Source organism: Numenius arquata, chromosome 16 (assembly GCF_964106895.1).
Source record: "Numenius arquata chromosome 16, bNumArq3.hap1.1, whole genome shotgun sequence".
In the NCBI taxonomy this organism is placed as follows: Eukaryota; Metazoa; Chordata; class Aves; order Charadriiformes; family Scolopacidae; genus Numenius; species Numenius arquata.
This window is the reverse complement of record NC_133591.1, coordinates 4,881,424-4,905,326: the sequence shown is the minus strand read 5'-3', so window position 1 is coordinate 4,905,326 and position 23,903 is coordinate 4,881,424. Positions and strand designations below refer to the sequence as shown.

Genomic DNA, 23,903 nt, shown 5'->3' with positions numbered 1-23,903 from the left:
AAGCTTAATTAGGCAACAACAGGCACCAGGCTCTCGCAGTCCCCAGTGTAGAGCTTTAATAATTAGAAATTTCACACACACTAGAAAAAGAGCTTCAAATACAGTAACTGTTTTAATAGGAAGTGCACTTGGAATTCATCTGTAATCATCCAACTAAATCTGGGAGTATGGTGGCATGTTCCAGGCCCCAAGAGCCCGAGCAGGCAGACTAGCATCTAAACCAGGGTTTGGATGTGTGCCCCTGGGGCTTGTTTCTCTCCCTGGAGCTCAGGCAACCTGCTGGGTTTAGCTCAATTCCCCAGTCTGCGCTTAAATGAGAGATGCTTTACTAATAGACACCAGAGCACCAGCACAGGGCTGCTTCTTCAGATACAATCATACCAGTAAGGCTGTTCTTAATACTGGTTAGTTTGAAAGCAGCGCCAGTAACCAGAATAAGCAATACCAGTACAAGCCCAGTTTTGTCAGCCCAGCGCTGTGGCTGCGCTCGGGAGCTTGCACAGGCACAGCCTGGCTGGTTAGGAGTAAAACCCAGCATGCTCCAGCCTGACTCTGATGTGGAGCCTGCAGCATACCTTCAGCTGAATACCCTTGAGAGAAACAGCAAATAACTTTTACATACAGACTAGTCACTGGCAAATTAACTCTTGGCTGAGCCGAGGTTAAGTGAGCACCTCTTTTCTCATGTCCTTTTTGTTTTGAGAGTGATCACTGCACTAACCGAACGGTTACACTCTGAAAGTTAGTTTTCAATCCTAAAAATGGAGATGTCTTTTGTATTCTCATAGCAAAGCCAAAATTCTCCAGAACAAGGCAGCAGCTTGAGAGCCATATAAACAAAGGACAAATTAATCCCTCTTTACTTTGCTACTCTTGGATTTGAAAGCTTGTAAGGCAGAAAACCTTAACATTTCCACTAACGACTGTCAGAGACTCCGAGTTCAATAGAAAGCAGAGTATATTCCAAGAACTTGGCAGGATAACAAGGTTTCTTGTTATCATATGTATCACGTGAAAATATTACCCAAGAAGAAATGTAAAACTATGGCAGTTTATCATCTCAGCCAGCTGAAAACAATGGATGTCTGAGTGGCAGAACCATAACCAAGCTGCATTTGCACCCACTGTAGTGTCAAGTATCAGCACACAACAGGCTGGAGGAGGCACTTTTGCGCACCTGCTTAAAAAAAGAAAAAAAAAGAAAAAGAAGATAAAGAAAAGCCATGGGGCTTCAGTTAGACAAACAACGCAATGCTCATGCAGCACAAGGCTGCCTGATTCATTACACTTGAAGGCTGTGGTGACAACAGCAGGTATGAAGGAAAGAAACTGATTAAGTATGTAAGAATTCAGTTTAGCCATTAATTTCAAAAGCACAGCAAGGAATAACTCCCCTGAAATGCATTCAGTAGAGGGAGGGTTTTTTCCTGTCATCAGAATGAGAAGGGGGTAAGATTTCTTGGCAAGAAAAAGCAAGAACATATTTCAGCAGATATCATCTGTCTTGCACAAGAATCTTCTCCTGCTGCCAAGGAGTTGCAGAAATTTGACAAACTCTGTTCTTCAAACTGTGTTTCTTCTGCCCCAGTGGTCTTCCATGGTCCCTCCTGAAGAGGAGCAGCATTTTTTCTTTGAAGTAGGGAAGGTCTGTGGCATGATTAGGAGGCAGATCTCACAATCCTCTTCCCCAACATCAGCAAAGGAATTACCATCCTGCTGGTAACACAACAGAAATGTTGTGTGCTGAAACCAGAAGCTGCCTACAGACAAGTATCACCGGCAGAGTGTTTAATGTGGGATGCAGACTGGTACAGTCAAAGGTCTGCTCAGTTTTACCCGTGCTGTGATGTGGGGTGCAAATTACACCAACCAGTAAGACGCTTACCTCTCTATTCTCTTCACACATAAGGCCACCCCAATTGCATCTTTAGTAGACTGACATACTATTTGGTAGCTAAATATGATGTGGAGAAGCCACATGATGAAACACTTCCAATCTCCAAGGCCACCATCTAAGTAAAATTACTTCTCAGTGATTTTTTTTTCCTCCTTTTCTGCCTCATCAGCACAGGTACTTTTCTAACAGTTCAGCTGCTACTTAATTTTTAAATAGGGAGCAGGAGTTGTTGCACTGTTTCATATTTGATTTCAGAGCATATATATATATGGAAAACAAGGTATGACTGCAGGCTGTGTGTATCTCCAACAGTAACACCAACAGCAAGGATGTGGGGGCAATGGCTGCAGTGTTTTCTGGCTGCTCACCCTGGCTGCCACCGACTCTACTGCCAAGCCTTCTGTCCTTCTGCAGCTCGGGTCAGCTGAGCACTCTCAGGGAGGGTATGTTTATCTGTACAACAATTTCCCCTCACATTTGCTCCACATACAGCTCACGCAGAGCCCAGCCACAGACATTTGGATACAGGGAGCTTTGCATCTCCTCAGCCGATTGTTCAGATGCCATCTGCTACAGAGTGAACGGTGCTGTCAGTAATCGCTGCTTGGAGGCCTCTGAGAAGCTCCTCTGGTGGTGAAACAGGTCTGACACAATACAGAGCCCATACAGCAGAGCTGCAGCCAACAAGAATTTAATCCCTTATTTGAACTGAGGGAAGAAGTGACCCACTCCCCAAGTGAGGCCTGTGTTGCGCTCTGCAAATAAGCCTCCCTTGTGCTGCTGCACTCCATCGATCACGGTGATAAATGGGTTCTCAATCTGCAGAGACATTAGCTTGGCACTTCGGGATTGCTGTGTCCCCACTAGACAGTTGCAGTTAGTTAGGGGCTTAGATGATGTGTGAGGAATTTACAAAGGCTTAGTTTAGTTTTCAGTCTCCCTTCTCATAAGGAAAATAAATCACTTTCCTTCAAAGAGTCTCACCTAATTGTCATTAAGCAGTTGTATTTACCACTAAGAGCAGCAATCCCGTCACCCATCCTTTACTGTATTCTTCTCAGATGGGAAAGCATAGATGCTCTGCAACTTACCCAAATTCATTCTGTGAGACTTCACTACATAAAATGGTTTCCTTTCTCCAGTTTTCACTACCCATATACTGTTTTCTGAAAACACTAGTTATCTTATTGAAGTGCAAAGACAGACTTGAATGTCATAAAGAAAAGTTCCTGAGTTATTTCATTAAGAAATAAAACTGTTACAATAAACATGGATTTATCTTCTTCAGGAAGAAACTTGTTTAAGTCTTCCCAAGCAGAGCAAGAGCTTTCAGACTTTCTGTCAGAGCATGTTCTTGCTATGCATTTGTTAAAAATAACTCTCAAATGGGTGCATTAAAAGGGTACTTTTTATAGGCTGTATTATTAATACGTCACATATCCAAAAGTCAGGTTGCCCATGAAATAAACTTTGTAAATATAGCCAAATACAGTCACAGCACGTATGATCTGCACAGCTGCTTCTGCAGGATTTCTGCCTCCATTCAGTCACACAGATGACCGGTGCTCTGGATATTTATCAGGGTGAGGTAAAAGCGCCAGGCTTCTGCTCGCTCTACTGCTAACACTATCAGCAAAATCCCCACATTATTTTCTGTACAAGTTGGAAAACTAGTAGCAAAGTAAGAGGGAATATAACTTAGTGGTCAAGGAGATAAATACCATTCTAGAAAAATGGATCACATGGTAGTGATGAGAATCACCGGGAACCCCAAGGGAACATCCGTATCGCTGTGTTCAGCTGAGGGTCTGAACAGTATGATGTACCTAATGCACACTGAGGAGCAAGGATGGAACAGAATACTGACTCGCCGCATCTGCACACCAAGCAATACAGGAATCCTGCAAGGACCATTATGTTAGATGGAGGTTGAAATCAGTCACTTGGCAACTTTTCTAGTAGCGTGCTCTATACTTTGAAGGCAGAAGCCCTAAGCATACACTGATACACTTGTTTCTGATTTTTTTTTTTAAAAGCCAACAAACTGAATAAAACAAACTTTGTGCTTTGGTATCACATGGGTTTCAAGGAGATAGGATTCTTTGGCTCCACTGCACTGTTCTCTACCATGTCAACAAACACAATGCCAGAAAGGAGTAATGGGTTGTTGTATTCAAGGTCCCAACATGAGATGGGAATGGGACACACCTCGCTAGAGGCTGCCTCACACAATCTGGTGATGAACAAAGGGAAGGGTTGCATTGGGAGTCCTGGACTCTGCTCCTGACTTGAGGGGAAGCGTACTCAAGCAACCATCGATCTGAGTACAACTGCCCCTAGCTGCCCTGATTCTTTCAGAGCACCTAGCAAGTGGATGATGCAACTGTAGAGTTGTGGAGGAAGCAAACTATATGGAGTTCAATTATTTGCTATGCTGTATTGACTCCCATTCTCTGAAAATTGAGGGCTGCCTTATATGTGGACCAATATTGTAAAAAAGATGGGTAAGAATGTTCTTTAACAATTCTTTAGACACTGTTCAAGAAAATGTTTGAGTTAACATCCTTTTAAGAGGTCTTGCTCTGACTAATCAGTCACAGGCTCGACAAACATACAGAGGTGATTCCAGAGAAAATAATTCTGCAGCATGCATGATGCTTAGATGTGGTCATGGGCTCTTTAACCAGCAGGGAACCATAAATATCCAGATGTTGGGCTACATCCTGATGGTTACAGTGTGTGCCGGCAAGGAGAGAAACTCTAGAAGCAGGCGGTTATCAAAGAAGATGGAACACCAAGACTGCAACTTTGCAAGATGCACAAAAAAACCTAGTAGATGCCCACTTAATACCACTTAAAGCACAGTATCACCAAAAAGGGGACAACTTGGGCCTTTTTCTTAAATGTCCATTTGTGGCTCTCCATCTCTATAGCTAGTGAATCCACTGCTCTGGAGAGGAATAAAAAAGCATATACTCCTACATGGTGCTTTAAACCAGATTCACATATGGTATCTTGCCATGTTCTAGTAAGATGTCTCACAGTGCATTGGAGCATGTCATCAAAAGAGCACGCATAATCATATCCTGAACATCTGCACCATTTATTACACGTTGTACCCCTTTGTGGGATTTCAAGAAGGGGCAGTTTATTTTTAAGTGAAACTTGGTCTGTGCATCAAGCTTGGCAAAGTAATGCTACCAATTCTTTCTCATTCACCACAAATTCAACTGCTGGTCTTGAAGCTTCATTTTGATTTCTGATTAGAAGGCAACAGATCACAAAGGAAGCCAGTGAATCTACAGCGACAACACTGGGCACGTGTGTCTACTTTCATAAACAGAGTGGCTGCTGTTGCAAGAAGAGACTTTCTGAGCTCTTGTGGTTTACCAAAACGAGTGCCGTGTATCACACTTCTGGGCTCCAAGATTGTGGGATATGGTTCCACGGCACACTGCATATGTTCAGCCTTCTTTAACTGCCTTTGAAGCCTTTTCTAAGCAGCTGTTAGCGCTACTTGCACTAAAAAAGTACAGGCTCCCCTTTAACCATATAAACACGTATTTTTTCCCCTCAGATTGTGACTTACACAGCTCTTGTGTACAGAACATATGTAGCTGAAGAGCCATACTGCACACAGAAACAGCACAAAGCTAGCAGTCCAAACACAAGACCACAAATCAGTACTCATAGCACCAAACCAGGCCAAATCGCCATGGTACTGGACCTCCGGAGGACAGACTGACAATTGTAGCCTTATTTGACAAGTCCAGCAAAAGAGCCTGCTGCTCTTAGCTGTGTTAAAAAAAAAATAATTAGCATGCCTGCTATATACAATGTGAAACCAAGACACAGAAAAGCTAACCAAGTAGTCCAAAGGGATGCCACAGCTGAGAGGCAGGGCTGGGACCATGCTGGTCTTCAGGAGAAATTTATCCCTAAGTCAGATGAGGTACCACTTCTGGTATATTAAAACTCTAAAGAGAAGTTCTGTCACTAGTGAGCATTCACTCCTCACATCATCTCCAGAAACAGTATATTGTACCAGTGGAGAATAATAATCAACCTATAGAGGGCAATGGAGGAAAAGAAAATGAAAAAGGTGAAAGAAAAAAAAGGAACTGAAAACATGAGGCAATATATCTTCTGAATGACAATCAAGTATTTACATTTTGTATGTGTCAGTTAATCAGATATACTCCAGAAAGACACTAGACCAAAAAGGGCAGAGTAAGACTATAAACAGACTTTATGAGGTATATTTGCTCATGGGACATAACAAGTCCTGAACTATGAGAGGATCTAAACTTTTGGCCACTGCTGTGACAGTCAGAAGGGACTGCATCAATTAAATCAGACTGCAAACAGCCATCTGCCCAGAGCAGAGATGGCTTTTGTGAGAGGCGCAACTTCCCTGTGTGTAGCACAGCAGGCTGATATGAACTGGTCACTACACACAAGCTCCATCCCTCTGCTGCAGAATTTTGCTCTCTGATCTCCCGCTGTCTTCTATGCCCACAGAATGCAGTTTGTGTGGATCAGTAAGCTATCACACCTACCTTCATGTCCTCTAGGAGAGCCTGCGGATCTTCGATGCCTTCTGGAACACACTTCTTGTTCTCTGGGAGAGATTCAAGCTTTTCCACCAGGGCTTTTAAACCCTTCAGTTCAAATTCTGTGAGATGAGTCCATTTGGTTGAAACTTCTGTAGCTGGAGACCCCGTTGGTGTTTTGGGATAGTCCGTGGGGGTCGTTGATTTTACGCTGTCATCTGACTCATTAGACAAAGTTCTTTTTAGGTATCTCATTACTGTGGCTTTTTGTTTTCTTCCTGCACCTTCCTTCCCTTCGGAGTGTGTGCTGTTGGGTGAGGAGGAGCCATCCACTAAGGATTTTGAGTTCTTATCCAAGCTGTCATCCTTCTCCTCCCGGATATGGGCATCACAAGATTCTTCATCCATGTCTAACCACGAATCTGATGAATAACTGTCTGTGCTGCGTTTTCTTTTTGCATCTGAAAGTTAGAAAGAGAATGCTGAAATTTTACCTGATGTAATTCATAGCTCAAACACTTCTCTACCACTGGGGCTAGGCGCTGCCTATTTAAAAGGGCACTGGATAATGCCTAGTAAGTATGTAATAGGAATGGGCTTTATTCAGCTGATTTTTAATTGGGGGGGTGGTGGTGTGTGTTTGTTTTAATGCTGGTTTTCATTAACATCTACTCAGTTCAAATGACTGGGAAACATTGAGGGAAAAATTATGCTTTCTTCAAAGCTTCAGTCCTCTATGCCTTCAATTAAGAGTAGGCAGAGCTCTAAGTCACACACAATTAATTTTCCCACAAATCCTAAGGAGATCAAATTCATCAGCCTTACAGCTTTAAGAGGAGAGTTAGCACTCAAAGAAGAGGGTAAAAATTATAGGAGAAAGCACTTTAAAATGTCGTGCACCATAATTCTTCCAGTAACTCTGCACAGCACAAAATCAACTTCTCAATACTTTTCCTCTTTGCGAGCAACTGTTGGTAAAACAAGAACCAGCACTTGTTACTGCATGAACACTCGCTGCTCTTCTGAGACACAGGATTACAATTATGTTTCTTTTACAGACAGACTGAGAAATGCAGGGACTGTCACAGAGTTACATGATACTGTTTTTCTTAATGCAATCCCTAACACACTCTAGGTACTTTTCAGGAAAACTTAACGGCAAGTTTCTGAGTCTAAAGAACTATTAATCTTAGTTTTATGCTAGGTTTCCCCCTAAAAATCCCAACTGTTAACTCAACTCTGTGCAATCAAGCAGTGAAAGCAAGGTAGGAAACTGGTGGCCAAGGTTCCCTAAAGCACACATCTTTTCTTCTTTATTAGACACAATTTCCTTTACTAAGTGAACAACATTGAATGCAGGCTAGCAACAGCAGGGATTTCTGTGGAAAATACAGTTAACACTGGCAACACCCAGTTAAATCAATGTGAATTTTAATACTGGCTGAAATGGGTATGAGATCAAGCTGTAAACAAAAACACTCTGCAAAGGAAACAGAAGTCATACAGAAAAAGTGAGTGAACAATTAATGAAAAGTTCCTTTCACAGCTTTCATGCTTTGCATTGCAGTAGCTTTGGATTAGGACAATGTGAATCATGCTTAAGGAAGGATTAAACGGACATTAAAGAAAAAGCACAGCATCCGGTTGTTTAACAGAGAGATTGAAAACAAAATGCTGAAGCCCAGTTCCAAGCTGGCAAATTCATTCTTATCAGAGAAACTCCTTGTCTTTCGCATAGTCTGTACCATCTTCTCACGAGAATATACACGTTACTTGTCAGCTGGGTAACAAAGATGCAACAGGCAGTGGCAGAGTAATTGTCTGAGGGCAGCTTGCCTGACTGCTTAGATGAGCAGTTTCAAATAAAACTTCTGTAAGGCCAGGCGCACCTCTGCGTGTTAGTGCCGGAGAGATACGAGTTGGCCACTTTCTGCTTTCCGGGGCAAGAACTGCTCCTGCTACAGTGCCTGCAAAAATCAAGCATCTCTGTCCAGTCACGTTTGCATTTTTCTTCAGAACCGAAATGGCCATAAAATTACTCCTGAAAGGCATGTTTAAGCTGAAATGCCTGTGAAAAGCTGGCAGTTGCAAAAAATGTCAGTTACCAGCCAAATCCAGCTCCATCCACAGTGCAGCTAACTTCCTCCCTGCACCCCCCCCTCAAAAAAGCCTCACCATGAAGTACAGCACAGTTTATTTTGTGTGCTGAGGTGGTGGCATGCAACACTCCAAAGCAGCTCCTGCTCTCTGGTCTGTGCTAATACACCCCCAGGCTTCTCTTAGAAAAATAAACAGGATTAGAAAATATCTTAACCAGAGCATTTAAAAAACACTAGGTTATCCAACTTTTATTTTACACTGTTTTTTCCTTTGTCCACAGTAGCTAGCACACTTACCCACCTCCGAGGGCTATATAATCAGCTTATGTCATTCTCCCATTTTACAGCTGAGGAAACAGATGCTTGGGAGAAAGCACGATTTGCTCATTGTCACATATCAAATCTAGGGCAAAACCAGGAATCAGAATCCAGGCTCTTGGATCCAGGGCTGGAGCCCCTTCTTTAAGCCACACTGCCTTAGTGAGCTATTTTACAACTGACTGAAGCACAAAAGCCCAATCTAGATGGCAGAAGATGCCAGTGATAAAACAGAAGGTGAAAGCAGACACACAGCCCTGTGCTACCAGTACAGCATCATTAACAGAAATTGGTATAAATCCACACAGAGAAAATTATGTTTCTGTCTTCCTATGCTGTGGCTCTGCTGAACAGGAACTAATGGCTGTAACTGGGGCAAATCGCAAGCGCAGACAAGGCCTAAAGAAAAAGAGGGAGATCACGTTATGGAGGTGTGAATAATTTACTCCAAGTAATGCTCTGGTGCTAAGAGAAAACAACGTTCAAGAGAGATCTCCACTTTTTGTCTCTTGCTCTAATCTATGGAAACAAAAGGCAAGCGAGGAGTGGAACACCACAGCATACTGGGGGCCTATTCCCATCAGAAGCAAGCACACGGGGGGGCCAGCAATTCCGTTCCGCCAGCTGCCACTGCATCCCTGCCACCGGCTGTCTGTACAAGACAGGCTCTGCTGTGCGCCAGCTACACCTGGGTATGGTCAGACAAGAAATAATCCAAATCTAACCTCAAAATGAACCATCACCAAACAAGTGCCCTGTGGGCTGTTCTTTGCCAGCCTGGCAGTTACATGATGCCTGGCCTAACTTTACCTTTGGGGTCAGTGCTTGCTATTAATCTGAAGCGTAGCAGTCTGTTCTGGAGTACTAGGGGATTACAGTACTGTTGCACTACCAGATTAAGAGTGGAATGCTTTCAGAAGACAAACACTGTCTGCAACTGCTGCCAATTTAAAAAGAAAAAGAAAAAAAAAAAAAAAGGCAGCCAAGGGAATCAATAATGGAAGGATAACTTCAAGGTGAGGAAGGTTCAGTTTTGTGTTTTCAAGTGTTTTGTTGTAATGTAACATGCCATGAATTTTATTTATTCATTTTAATGAAAACATTATCTGACGGAGAGTTATTATGCTGTGAGCTGAGGCCCTGCATAAGCATAATATGCATTTACTTTGTCAAGAAGTGTCTTCTAAGCACTGTATTACCAGGCTCCACTGACCTGGAGATTTTTGGTTTCTAAAGTCTCTCCATGGAAAAGGGCTCCTGCTAAGTGTAACTATGGTTTCTTCATCTGAGTCAACACACCAGCCAATACCTGGTTAGAAGTCTAGTTTCAGAGTGGTTATGCTGTCTGGGCTCCCATTCGACTTCGTGCAAAAAGACCTTCACCCTTCTCCATCTCAAAGCAAATAAAAACAGCTTATACAAACCAGTCAGTGATATAACTCAGTGAAGAGGAGCAGCAGCACAGGCTTGACCACAGCTAGAGATACCTTTTTTCTCTATAGCAGTTCACCTCCCTGCAGTTCTGGGCAAATCACTTAACTTTCCCCACAGTTATCCACTTGTACAAGAGGGATAATTATACACAGTTTCTTTCCTTTCTGAAAAGCAACTTGCTGTATTACAGAACTTAAAAGAAAGGGAGGGGGGTGAGGTATAATTATGAAATCTTTCTAAACTCTTTAGAACTGTGCAGTGTGTACTATCTACCTTGCCATTCCCAGCTCCAAACCCTGACACTGTGACTTGGGAGCAGCAGATCCTATTGGTCTGCTAAAGACAGCAATGACATTTTATTAGCAGAAAAAAAACCCTGAGCATACTGGAAACATATCACTGCATGGAGCACCCTACACAGAAATCACTCAATATAGTCCAGTACCTGTCTATCATAAGAAAAACTGTTCTATCCTCTGAGTAGAAGGAGGAAAAAAAGACATGGCTCCTTCACCATGCCAGAGGGCATATTTTCTTCATCCATCAGGCTTAATATACAGTTAGAGCCATCCTGTTAACATTTTAGCAATGGGAATCTTAAAAGCTGCAGGCTACAGAGAAAGCACATTTCTGATAGCCCAGTATCTTCTTCCAATTACTCTTTGTCAGCTCACTCTGAAGATCCTTATCTACTGAAGGTCAATTGTGGTTGAAAACATCCAGTACAGACTCATTCATGATAAGAGTAAAAATAATGAAGACATATCCATCCCGAAACAGTGCATGTTTAAATCTAGTAGGAAAGCCAAATAGGATCCCTTTCTGATTTCAGCCGGCAAGACAAATGTCACAGTTGAGAGGGACAAGGAAAAGAAAAAAGGGAGAGAAAGAGAGATTGTGTGCTTTTACAGCAGCCTGTGATTGCTGTCATGTCATCATTCCCCTGAGTGTTTGCTCTTCTGCGGAAGAGATCTGAAAAAGAAGAGTCTCACACACTATCCAGGAGCAACTGCCTGAAAACTCATTCTGCGCCTGAAGAATGGGAAAGCAAGCCATGGTCACCATCTTCTAACCCATTTAGAAGGGCAGATGTTTTTATTTAGGGAGTGGGAACACTAAGGTTTTAGCCTTGCCTACACTGAGGTGGTGTTTGGGTTTTTTCCTGTGAAGTTTTTGAGGTGAGACATTTGGAAAACAGAAATACAAAAAACAATTTAAGTTGCCATGCTAGCCTATATATCATATATACTAGCATACAATTATCAGGACAGAGGTATTGCAACACAATCACAGTAATACGTTTTCAAGAGTAGGAAATGTCTTGAAAGAGTCACTCTGAGTTTAGTATTTATTTGCTTTGACATGAAGGTTGCTATGTAATAGAAACATAGTATGAAAAGTCTAAAGATTCCTTTAAAACACCAGTGACAATGAACTCAGTTTTCTGTGTTCTCCAGAGATGTTCTCTATCACCACAGTAATCTCCTTTTTTTTTTTTTTTTTTTTGTTTTCCATGCAGGAGAACAGGATCTCTACCAATTCTATGAAAACTACCACCTTGTGAATCCCAGAGATCATGGTGGATGTCCTCCTCAACTAATAATCAACTGTTGCTTCTGAGATCCAGGAACCACTGTATCAGAAGGCATATAAGAGAGCAGCACAGCTCAAGGGTAAAAAATACCAAGTTCTAGCATCCAAAAGGCAAGATAGAAAGTAGACACTTAGAACAAATTATGCCAAAGAAATTATTAAAAAAAAAAAACCAAAAAAAACCCCAAACAAAACAGGAGAAACATTAAGACAATTCAGGAGCAATTTCTGAAAATGCATACAAGGATGTGAAGAATTTTTTCTTAAACCAAGGACAGAAGACAGTTAAATCTATTGAGAGGTCTGCAGAGAAGTTAAGTATTTTGTTTCATTACTCTTTAAGGAGAATAATGGGAAATTCTTCATCTAGGGATACTCTCTCATGGGAAATCAAGAAATTGCTTGCAGATAGAGAAGTCTCTAAGGAAGAGAAGATTTAAGGACCTTAGCAGTTCTGAAGAAAAGCTTAAAAACAAAGTGGTGGGGTTTTGGAACACCAAACTCATTTGGATCTCTTATACCACAGCAGGTGAATGATGACAAGATACACACACCACAGAAGAAACGAGTGTAATTCAAAGATTACAGTTTGTAGAGATTTATTGGAGGCAAGAAGCTGGACACTGAGACCAGTTAAAATAAAAGACAATTATTTGAAACAGTATTACTCCTGCAGAACAAAGCAGCTCAACTTTGTAAAGGTAAATAATGTACCTTTACTCCCTTGAATTTGACAAATGTCAAAGTAAAAGATCCAGTAGATATAGCAGATCTGGGCTTTTGAAGCACAATCCCCAGTTAAATAATTATTTTAAGGTTAAGATTCTGCCAAGAAATAAAAAGCAAGTTTCTGTCCAAAAAAAAAAAAGTATACATCTGTCTCTCCTGGAGAGAAAGGCCTTGGATGTCAATGTCAGAGATTTTATCAGCTTGCTAATACTCTGAAGTCAAGAGATAGCAGGCAGGTGGATGAACTACACGCTGTCAGTAGATACCACTTTGGTAAGCTGTAAGGACCTATCCATTTGAGGCAGTAATAACAGCTCCAAGATCTACCCAGCCAGACACTCCCAGCACCTACCTTGACTTGCAGCAGGGCTGCAAGTCAGATCAGCTCATCAATCCTACTGATAACAAATATATTCATTTTTCAGTAGGGTTAATTTTCAGTCAGATCACTGAACTGATTCAGCTCACAGGGTGGATGCACAATCTCTAGGAGCTCATGAAACAGAATAGTCTTGTGAGAGTAGCATGTTTCTCACAGTAGCTTGAAATGAGCATAAGACCGTGCCCAAAAAACAGCAAAACAATTCAATATTCATTTTTCCATAGGCCACCAACTGAAGCCACCACAGCAGACAACAAGGTCCAGTCAACGTTGCCATCAAACCATTTTCCAAATAGCCACGCTCCTTTTCCTGATGCCTTTGAAGTTGGTACTCTTTGGTCATGCAAAACAATCCTTTTCCCTCTAGACACTGGACATCTATGGTCCCCAGTGAGCTTTTATATAATTTGAATATCTCTCAGCTAGTAACTGGACTGAGGCACATTTCGTGGGAATCACCAAGCCGCTATCAGTAATTACTGAGCTGGGCCGGAATTCACACCAGTGATTTAGCTGGAAAAGGTCCCATCTCAATATACTGAACCATCCACTCTCCACATGTAATTTGTTCTGAATTACACCTCAGCGATCTGGCACCCCCACCCTGCCTGCAGGATGAGCCTCCTTCCATGCCAGTGCCTTAGACAACAGGAGGTTGCTCCTTATTTTCCAAGGAATGCAGTTATCAGAGTTCTGTTACTGCTTTTTAAAGAGCTGATCCAAGGGGCTAATTCATCCTTTCCTCTCGGATGATCTTACATAACAAGAAAAATTCCTCCACACAGAGTTCCTGCTTAACTAACCCTTCTACCAGGGTCCCACAGACCAAAGAGACACAAAATATCAAGCACCCGAATTCCCAGTGACCCCAAGAAATTTCCCTGGCCTATCTACATGGACTATTAGCTCCCACTGGAGAGTGACGTGTGCCCATAACTTCTTCAATCCCTTTTACTAAGAACTTCTACAGGAGGCAGAGAAATACTTTAGTCCTCCTCCACGCTTAACACGTATGAGTTAAGATTTAGCTGGTGCTTGTGCTACTTTCAGCCATTCTGCACATAAAAGCAGGGAGGCAACATGGCCCACCGTCGCATTCCATTGAAGGGAGGAAAAAGTGGGTATTTCAGCAAGGCAACAACCGGAATTGTCACACATTGATGTAAAGCTCCCATCAGTGCCAAAGCAATGCCTTCCTGCTTCAGGCACATCTACCCGTGTCTGCTACAGTCCATTTCCAGCTATTGTTGCAAAGGTTTCTTTGACCTCCCTGCATTTAGGTTATAGATCATGTAGATTTGTGTAGGTGTTTTCTTGGCTTTGTTATTTTGCAGAACTAGAAGTCTGTCACCAAACAGAGAGAACTAAAGTAGAGATTAAAGAAAAGAGAAGAGAAAGAAGCCAGGTTTAGTGACCACAACACGTTCTGTAGAGGAGACGCTCTATAAAAGGACTAAATATCCATCCCACCAGAGCACATTTGCAATGCACACATTTCTGGCTACTAAGGGACTGTGCCAAACATGGCAGTAAATCCTCAACTGTTTGGCAGATCATCTCAACACAAACATTACTGAAACCAAGGAATAAACGCATCCAGAAATTATTTTTCTGGGATCCACTTGCTAAGGGAATGCTCAATAAATATAATTTGAAGTAGGTTGGCACTTCATGGAAATGCTTAAGAGTCAAAACCTTCCCCACCCCAAAATAAAGAAATAGTTCACTAGAATTTCTACAGTTCTCCAATTCAATTTATAATCTGCTTTGCAGAAACCAAAGCAGTAACTAGCCTAAGGTGCCAGCATCAGTTCTGAATATGCACTCAAAGGATTCACTCACCAATTAACATTGATTCTTTCTGGTACTCTTTGCTGAGGTGGCAGCGCTGGGTCACACAGGACACGTATCTCTCCAGAACATACCAGCACATTTCATAGTAGAAAGGATACCGGAATTTGGCGTGCACCTGAAAGCAAGATCAAGACTGTCAGTCCATGGGGAAGGGAGAGAAGTTTGCAGCACAAGGGCCAGTCATCATTCTCATCGTGTTATCAAGAGCACAAACAGTCTGCAGGAGGGGGAGGGGAGAGAGGGTGGGAGTGGAGTGAGATGTATGCCTTCAGCATACAAAATGAGGAGCCTGCCTGCCTGCCTGCCATGATAGCATCATTTCTTGGTTCACTAATTTGTATCCTCTTGGGGTGGCGGGAGAGGAAAGGGTTCGTGTTCTTGTGAAATCATGAAACTGATGGATGGCCCCTTCAGCATTATTTACTTACTGTATAAACATAGGGTGGTCACATACAGATGTTAGTCACTAAAATTCAGGTTAAAATAAAGGTGGGTTTTTTAATTTCCTAAACACTATCACATGATTTTTATCAAAATGGCAGCATTACCTAAAATGAGTCAAGCAGGAAATACATCTTTTTCAATTATGGTCTTCACAACAATTTCATTAAACAAATGAACACACAAATTCTTGATTACCAGTAACTACACATTAAAACTAAAAATCCCTTACACTGTTTACACTTGGTATTTTGGTAGCAAGTTAGCTTTTGCCACAAACAGAATAGAAAAGCAGGATTGTGACAGAAAACGCTGTCAAGCTGTGCACTGTTTCTTACACCTCAGACCTGTTGTTCTCACACAAAAAGCTTATTTCTCCAACACTATGCATTTGTGAGATTATTTCAAATTCAAAAGAAAACAAAGTGGGTTTCCTTCTTTTCCAACATAGTTTTCTATCTATGGGAGGTCACTGTACCAAGGAAGAATCTGGGAAACTCCTAAAATGCAAGAACATAAATATATTTGTTGTGATTTGTTAAAAATGGATGCCATGCATCTTGCATGCATGTGTACTTACACCGTACACTTCTTTCTCCTGGTGGCACAGAAATTTGCATTTTGCAGGCTTGCATGCATGCACTGCACTGGGATTACAGGAACTGCTTTAAGACATTCTATGCATTCTAACTGCTCACCTAGCCAAAAGGTGTCCACTCACCCTTAATGAAAAACTGGACTGCACCAGAAAGGAGTATTATCTTAGAAAGCCCATTCTTAAAAAACAAAAGCAAAACACCACCCCACCCCAGACCACTCAAAAACCCGAAGTCTAAACAGAACCACTAACCCAGCACCTGGAAACTCAGATTCCGCTCTGCAAAGCGGGCACTGAGGAAAAGTCTGCGTGGGGATGTAAGCATCCGCCTGAGCATATCAATGACTTACTAGAATGTCCATATTTGAAAACTGTCCCCAAGGTGGACAGTCAAAGAACTTGCCTCTGTTCCCAAGGCACAGGAAATGCAAACACTTTTAGCAGTAAAACAAAATGTAATGAAGGCAAAATATACTGTATTGTCCCACTAAATGTATCACAGTGTAGGATTTAAACACTCCATGGCAATTCCCAAAAGTTTAGATCTCTTTAATTCAACACAAATGCAGCTGGCAAATTTGAACTGCATGTTGCTATGGATCATGCATCCAGCAATGCTGCACCTTTTCAAGTGTTTTCCTGTGTTATTTGTTACAAAGCACACATACCAAAAAAAGAAGGGGGGAAAAAAAAAAGGCAAAAAACAACCAACCAACATCCCCCTAATTGTGAGAACATTTAACCCCAGGGCCTTTTTACATTGGAGAATATTTTTGCTTTGGTTTAGTTATTTGTCATAAAGAAGAGATGGAGTCACTTATCACTATTACAGAACACAGGGGAAATTAGCCATGCTAAAATATATGCTAATAAAGGAACTCAAATTTTTCCAAGAGAGCACTGCAGGAAACAAAATTTGCAAAGAATTGACTTACAAACAGGAAGCCGCCTTCCACCCCTCAGCCTTCAAAAGGTTTTCAGCCACATGCCTGGGAATATTAAAGACATCATTGCTCAACATTTGTTGACAGATTCTGAGCTTCACCAAATTTAGTTGTTACCAATGTTAATTCAATGTGAAAGACAAGGCAGTAATGCATGCAGTGCTCCCATTATGTGTATCAATCTTTAATATTCAATTTGAGTTCCTAATTGCCTCACTATCAATGTTCCAACCCACAGCAAATCCCTCCATGCCTCTGTAATTCACTATTTGCCCGAGAAGCCTCTGCTTTTACAAACCTTCAGAAGTAAGAGCTACCGTATGTAGCCAGAGATAGTGTGCAAAGATCTACAGTGCCTTTTGGCAGTAAAGCAAGTCTAACAGTGCTTTAAAAATCTTTTAAAGTTTGCCTTATGGAGAAGTATAGAGGAGTATGTTCTTTATGATATCCTTGGACATTTATTATAGTGGATGTGAACTGCATTAGGTACATGTCCATACTTTTTTCCATTGTACATTTAATGCTCAAACGACTCTTATGGGGAGGGGTGCAGGAATAAAAGAAAGAAAGAAAGAAATTAAAAATGTGCTGTGACGAATTTAAAGAGTAATATCTGATACGGACACTGCCAGAGGACTAAATTCCCCACTAGCAGGGAAACACACTAGATCATCTAATAGGCATTTCCAGCTCTAACTTCTGTGATTAATAATTTACAACCCACTGAATAAATTTTTTAATTATTCCTGTACAGCAAGAAAAATCCTCTCTGGAATATGATCCATTTCTTCAGTTCAAAGTGAAATTATTTTAGAGACTTATATCCCCCTCCAAAAACAAAACAAAAAACCCCAAGAAAATAAGGCATACATTTTCCTTCAGAAAGTATTAGTCTCTTCCACAATATCCATTAAAATCATTACGAACTCCACTTGTGTTTAATCAATCTAATCAAAATATTGGAAAACAATTTGTGATTATTTACAAAATAATTATTCTATCCACTTAAAACATTATCTTACATTCCAGAAAACAAACTTAGCAGCAAACACCATCATCTGTGAGTGACCACCTTACGTATATATTTTGAGTACTTCTGCCCCTATCCATGTTCAAATATTTTAACACAGTTAAATTTAGATGAGTTGGGAGTAAGTTTGACACATTCTTCCTCTTCAGTAATACAGAGCTGTAACAGCCCTATGCCAAGATGATGAATCTCTGCATGGCAGCCTGCTCTGCAGTTACTCAAGCTGGTCTAGCAGAGAGCTAAACAGCTTGGCCTATTTGACTAGCTGCTAATTGGCCTCTAGGAAAGCCAGACTGCAAAATGAGAGTCTCTACAAACTGTAAGGCTGGAGAATATTTGTTTACCTCAATTGCACATTAGGAGCTGTTTTCAACAATAGACATGTTCTTTATTACTCCTTAAAACTATTTTTAAATGGCCATAACCCTCTTAAAAAGTCTCCCAGGGATATGAAAAATTAAGCTAGAATAAGCATGACAAGTATATAAACTAGGCAATTTTATCAGGCTGTAAATCAGCATTACCGTTTCAACCATGTATTTATTCTTGTCTTAGCTGCTAAGACAATAACAACTACACCTAGCATAAAAATGACTTTGAACATCAGCAATCAAAGATGATTAAGCATTATATAGCAGGTTTAAACACAGTGAAACCTCCATAAAATTGCTCTGTGCAAAATGAAGAGGGGAAACACACCTGTATTACACTTTGATTTGAGTGTGGCAAATTACTTCGTCAATCCCATCATGTAATTTACTTCTGTGCTATACACAATGGAAAGATCAATACTGATGAGAAACTCATTTGCAGTATGTTCACACTGGAAAATTTGTGTGAACTACATACTGTACTGAGTCTTCTATACTGGCCAGCGTATGAATAGAATTATTTGAAAAAAAGAAATTACAAAATTTGATTGGCAAAGCAGATGAAGTAGTACACACTAGAATTCTATTTTGAAAACGTTTACCCCTTCAAGATTCCTGCATGACATTTTTAGTTTTGGGGTGGGGGTGGTGTTATTATTTCTAAATGACAGTATTGATTTTCCTGCCTTTTATCAAACTTCTGTATGCCTGAGTTGCCCAGCTTGTATTTTGCTTCTGTCTACAAATTCTTGCTGTTCTTTGACTGTTGGCACAGCTTTGTTATTATACGGCTGCCTACGAGCACAAGTTTGTGAACACAGACAGGTACAGGCTGTGATAACACATTGCAAGCACGCAGCAATATACAAGCGCTGAAGTCGTTTCTATGAAGTGGTGGAAATTTTGGGCTGTTGGCTTTCTTCAACCTTTTTAAAAAATTCTTAAGTATTTTTTTGGGGAAAAAAAATGACAAAGAGTTACATAGACTTTGAAGAAAACCTAAACCAAAACTGACAAGAATAAAGGTCTGATTTGGGACTTCCAAACGTTCCAATATCCCTTTCCAAGAAACACTGACAGGACATTTTCAAAGAGGCAGATGTCCAACTCACAGAACCTTCCCACAGGATCAAGGTGCTACAGACTTTTCAAAAGCATTTCAGTGCAACTGGCTGGTAAGTTCCTAAAAGTTACCAAAATACCAGACTGTTATGGGGAAATCTGCCTCCTGGTGTAAAAGCTTAGAAGATCAAAGCAGCGCCCAGCTTCCCAAGGAGAAGGGCCTGACATGAAGCACTACTGAGCAGTTACAACCCAAGCTGTGTGATCTTGGGTTGCCCAAATCCTGTGGGAACAAAATGTCAGCTCTTCTCCTACTTCATGAAAAAGAGTGTTTCCTTCCCATCTTCCCCATAGACGTCAATGGAAATAACTTGTTTCTGGCATTGATCCTTCCTTCTGGTCCTCGCTTCTCCATTCTCCGTGCAAGTTGCCTTCACAGCTACACACCCTCCCCTTGTGCATCTGCAGCCCATATATCCAGCGTATATTGCTGGTTCTTATTTGCAGTCACTCTGAAAACCTTCCTGTGCGTAGCACCTCTGTCTAGCCACACTGAGCCCTTCTTACTTCTGCCATCATAACTTTTTCCTGTCCAAGACCCTTTACACTTTCTTAAGACACTTGACATTCTTGCCTTGGGACACCTATTCAAAGCCAGGGACCTCCACTCTGGTCTCTACCTCCACATCTGCTCTCCACTACGTTCCCTCTAACTCCCCCGATTTTCCACTTTTATCTTCATCTCTCTTCCACTAAGAATTAATTTTTCTGCTTAATATTCCTTTTCTTCATTAAAATCACTCCAGGAAACTAACTGCTCCCACCACTGTTTTGCAATGTGAAGATTACCAAGCCTTGCACCCCCCATGAAGTAAGGGAGGCTGGGGGGAAGATATACATCTCTGACTCAGAGAGAAGAAGGATTTCAAAACAACACATATTTGCTTCAGACCTATGCACTCTCACTGCAAAGAAAGCAACGTGGAGTAAAAGACCACTTGGAGCCAGAATTGTGCCCTCTTGTAGAGGCAAACAACAGCAAACTGTACTGACGTCCAAGACATACCAATTTAAGACTTTTTAGTGAAGAATAACTGCAACTTCCTGCCAATTTGCCAGTCCAAATGGTCATGAATACAACACCTGGCACCTGTGCCAGTGGTTTACCAGCACCGTCTCAGTGCAACGTCTCCAAAACAGCCAGCCACAAAAAGTCCCCACCTGAATTTGTACACACCACTGGTCCATCTTTGCATTGAAACACTACAGTTGCCTTGCACAGTTTATTTATTAGCCTACTAAACCAGTGGCATTTCCTTCAGATTCTGCTGCTTTATGAAACTGCAAAGTATATGACAACTAAGTGTCCTGTTTATTAATCAAGGGTAAAATTTTCACTCCCAACAAAGAGGTCACACAGTAACCTCCTCTGAGATGTAATACTCTTTCCATCAGGTAGACGCTACAGCCAGATGAACACCACAATGTTCAGATCAGTGTCCCACCCTAGACTCTTTGTTCCGAGAAATTCTTGCATAGCATCGAGTCACTGTAGGAGAAAAGCCTGCAAAGTATAAAAGACTTCGTTTCATAGGCAGCTTCTGTGCAGCTTTATCAGTTCAGCTGTGGACAGCAGAACCAAATCCTAGTCCCATTAGTTCTCCAGGCTCACGTATCCATTCCAGGCGCGCACAGAGAGATGATAAGCAGGAGGTTACCAAAAGTACTGGTACAATGGTCTGTAAAGTGGAATGTTTTTGTGCAAAAGGAAAGGTGTTTATGGAAGTTTAACAAGCAGATAAAAGAGACAGAAGGGACACGTCTGTGGGAAGTAGGGAAAAACAGACGAGTAAATCCCACTAAAAATAGCCAACGTTTGAAAGACTCATTTCTTCACGTTTACCTCTTGTTTCAATGACTCCAATATGGAGATCCCATCAGTTCTTGTTTGTCAGAAGGGAATACAAGAAAGCAACTATGATAGATCATAGTCACAAAGAACTGTTCAGTTAAAAAGCAAATCAAGTATCCTTACCCTTGTTCTGTCCTCAATTTCATAGATGCGAAGCTGCATGGGAACATTAAAGCTATGCAGGATATTTCCACCAAACACCAGAGAATCTACTGGAGTATAAACCGCATGTATCCACCCTAGAGAGGGAAAGCAAAGAACTGAGAATGCCTCATGCTATGTAGCATTACAGAGCAATTTAGAATCAAATTTTTACAATGCCATGAATCCCATTCTGCAGGGGATAAGAGGTTAAAGCAGTGAAAGGTTAAATGGTATGCTCATAGCCACACTTTAAGACTAGTCATAGCAGAAGAATGGCATCTTATGATGTACAGTCTTACAACCTCTGTAAATTGGGTTCTTCTATTTATTCACAGAACAGTTACAGTGTTTACTGAGAACACTGTAAGTTTGTGACTCAACCACATCCATGACTAAGAAGTACATTCAGTCTGTTCAATACACTTGGTTCTCAGATGTATCTACTGGCGCCTCCAGTAGGGTTGCAAATCATGTTAGCAGTGGTGGTGGGCTCGGGCTGTGGAAGTGGACTGAGTCACATCAAACTTCTTTCACACCAGCACCAGAGCATACATCTTCAGATGCCAACAATTTCAAATTATTACCAGCCCTCCTTCAGAGATGAAAGTTTTGTATCCTATTATCAACTTCCTGGAGCAACTGAAAAAATCTTGTTCACTGCAAGCCCCAAGTTAAGAGATTTAAGACTTCTAGCACTAGAGATGATGAGACTGTTTTGACCCAATCCTGCAAGGGACTGAATTCATTTCACAGGCTCCAAAGCAAGGGGAAAATTTACTATCACAACAAAAATCTAGGCATAGCGATTCAGGCAGCCACAAAACAGCTCTTCTGCTTCTGCGTTGTCTGCTTGGTATGTCAGCAGCTGAAGGATTGGCTATGCAAGACTGTAGCCTCTGATCTCTGCAGTGACAAAGGAATTGATCCTGCTAATGATCTGGGACCCACAGAGACTTGACACTTTTTTTTTGTTTCTTTTTTAATGAGAAGCATTACAATTTATAAACCAGCAGACAGCAAAGCAACATAGGGGGCAGTCAATTTTCTCCCAACTGCGCAGTGCTTTCCATTAAAGCTGTGGCAGCTTTCTTTCACTTCAAGATCAGCAAGGGAGTGGGAAAATGCCATTCAGCCTAAAGGGTTCTCCAACTAGAAGCCATGGAAGCTCCCCTCCACAACAATCTTTAGACAGTAAAGGCCTGCAAAGCTATATCTGAGAAGTCCTTGAGCCACAGCAGATAGCAGAACTGAGGCTTTCATTTAAGGGCATACTGGTAAGAGAGAGACAGGAAGGCAAATAAATCAGCACTGCAATTTTCTCCCTGGAAACACAAGCTCATCGCTCTGGATACATTTTTCTGAATTTCAGAATCACGGAATGGTTGAGGTTGGAATGGAACTCTGGAGGTCCAACTCCTCTGCTTGAGCAGGGCCACCTAGAGCCAACTGCCCAGAACTATGTCCAGATGGCTTTTCAGTATCTCCTAGGATGGAGACTTCATAGCCCCTCTGGGCAGCCTGTTCCAGTGCTCAGTCAATTTAGAGGTCTGGTTCCATGTGACAAATGTGACACACATAAAAAAAGCAGGTGGGTCATAGCTCTGGCAGCTCTCGGTATTATTGCATCTTTCCTGCTCCAGTTAGTATCATTTCAGTTACAGTCGCTCACAGTGATCCAGCCTGTTCATTACTTCCAAATCAAGAACAACCAACTAGAGAGGGGTTCCATGTAAGGGTAAGTGTGGCAACTACATACATCAACACTATAAAAACTCTTCACAGTTGAAGTAGTCCATCACCTCGCATGAAAAACATCAGTCTGTACTAAGAGCAAACTACTGGAAAAATGAATGATCTTCCTGATCCTAGTCTTTGGGAAGGAAAAAAAATCCAAGGTCAAGGAAGCTGGGGCGACTGCTTCCACTAGGTAATCAAAGATTTATGTGGTTGGGGGAAAGAATGAAGCAAATCTGTTGCTCGGTCCCCAAAGCCAACTTATTGGATAGGTGCCGAAAACAGGGTCAATTTGCATGACAATTAAGCTTAATTGTCAGTTTTAGAGATAAATAAACTGAAGCTTGAAAAAGTAAAATAACTTGTCTATGGCCTGAGTGGCCAACTGAGTGGCGGCAGAAGACAGGTCAGAAACAGCCAATTATCAGCAGAACACTGAAAAGTCCTCACCACTATTTCCCACTACAGTTCTCTCAGCACAGATCAGTCAATGCACAAACATACTGGAGCTGGCAGATGCAACAAGTTATTTTAATGCAATGATCAACATCATTCTAAATACAATTTGTTACCAAATATTTACAACTTAAGTACAATGAGTAACTGAGCTGAAACCTGGCTTTCCAGTTCTATACAAAAAGTATAAAGGAGATATCCTTCATTTTATACAAAATAAAACAAAATCCCATCAATGCAGTTATTCCTCAAGCGTATGCTTTTGCTGCAACCACACAGGAGCCTCCTCCTACAAATTATATTTCCTCAGTGGAAATGTCATACTGGAGTGTAGTTGGTTTCATTTTCGTTG

At 41.4% G+C, this 23,903-nt stretch overlaps 1 protein-coding gene across 1 annotated transcript in view; it reads right to left on the bottom strand.

Moving 5' to 3' along the window:
- The window catches only part of KDM2B (lysine demethylase 2B), a 115,904-nt gene that overhangs the window by 41,590 nt on the left and 50,411 nt on the right, over window positions 1-23,903 (bottom strand). The window contains exons 9-11 of the mRNA XM_074159577.1: window positions 21,341-21,456; window positions 14,848-14,974; window positions 6,457-6,911 (exon numbers count right to left, since the gene is read on the bottom strand). Coding sequence (XP_074015678.1) covers window positions 6,457-6,911; window positions 14,848-14,974; window positions 21,341-21,456 — 698 coding nt within the window. The remainder of the gene's footprint in view (window positions 1-6,456; window positions 6,912-14,847; window positions 14,975-21,340; window positions 21,457-23,903) is intronic.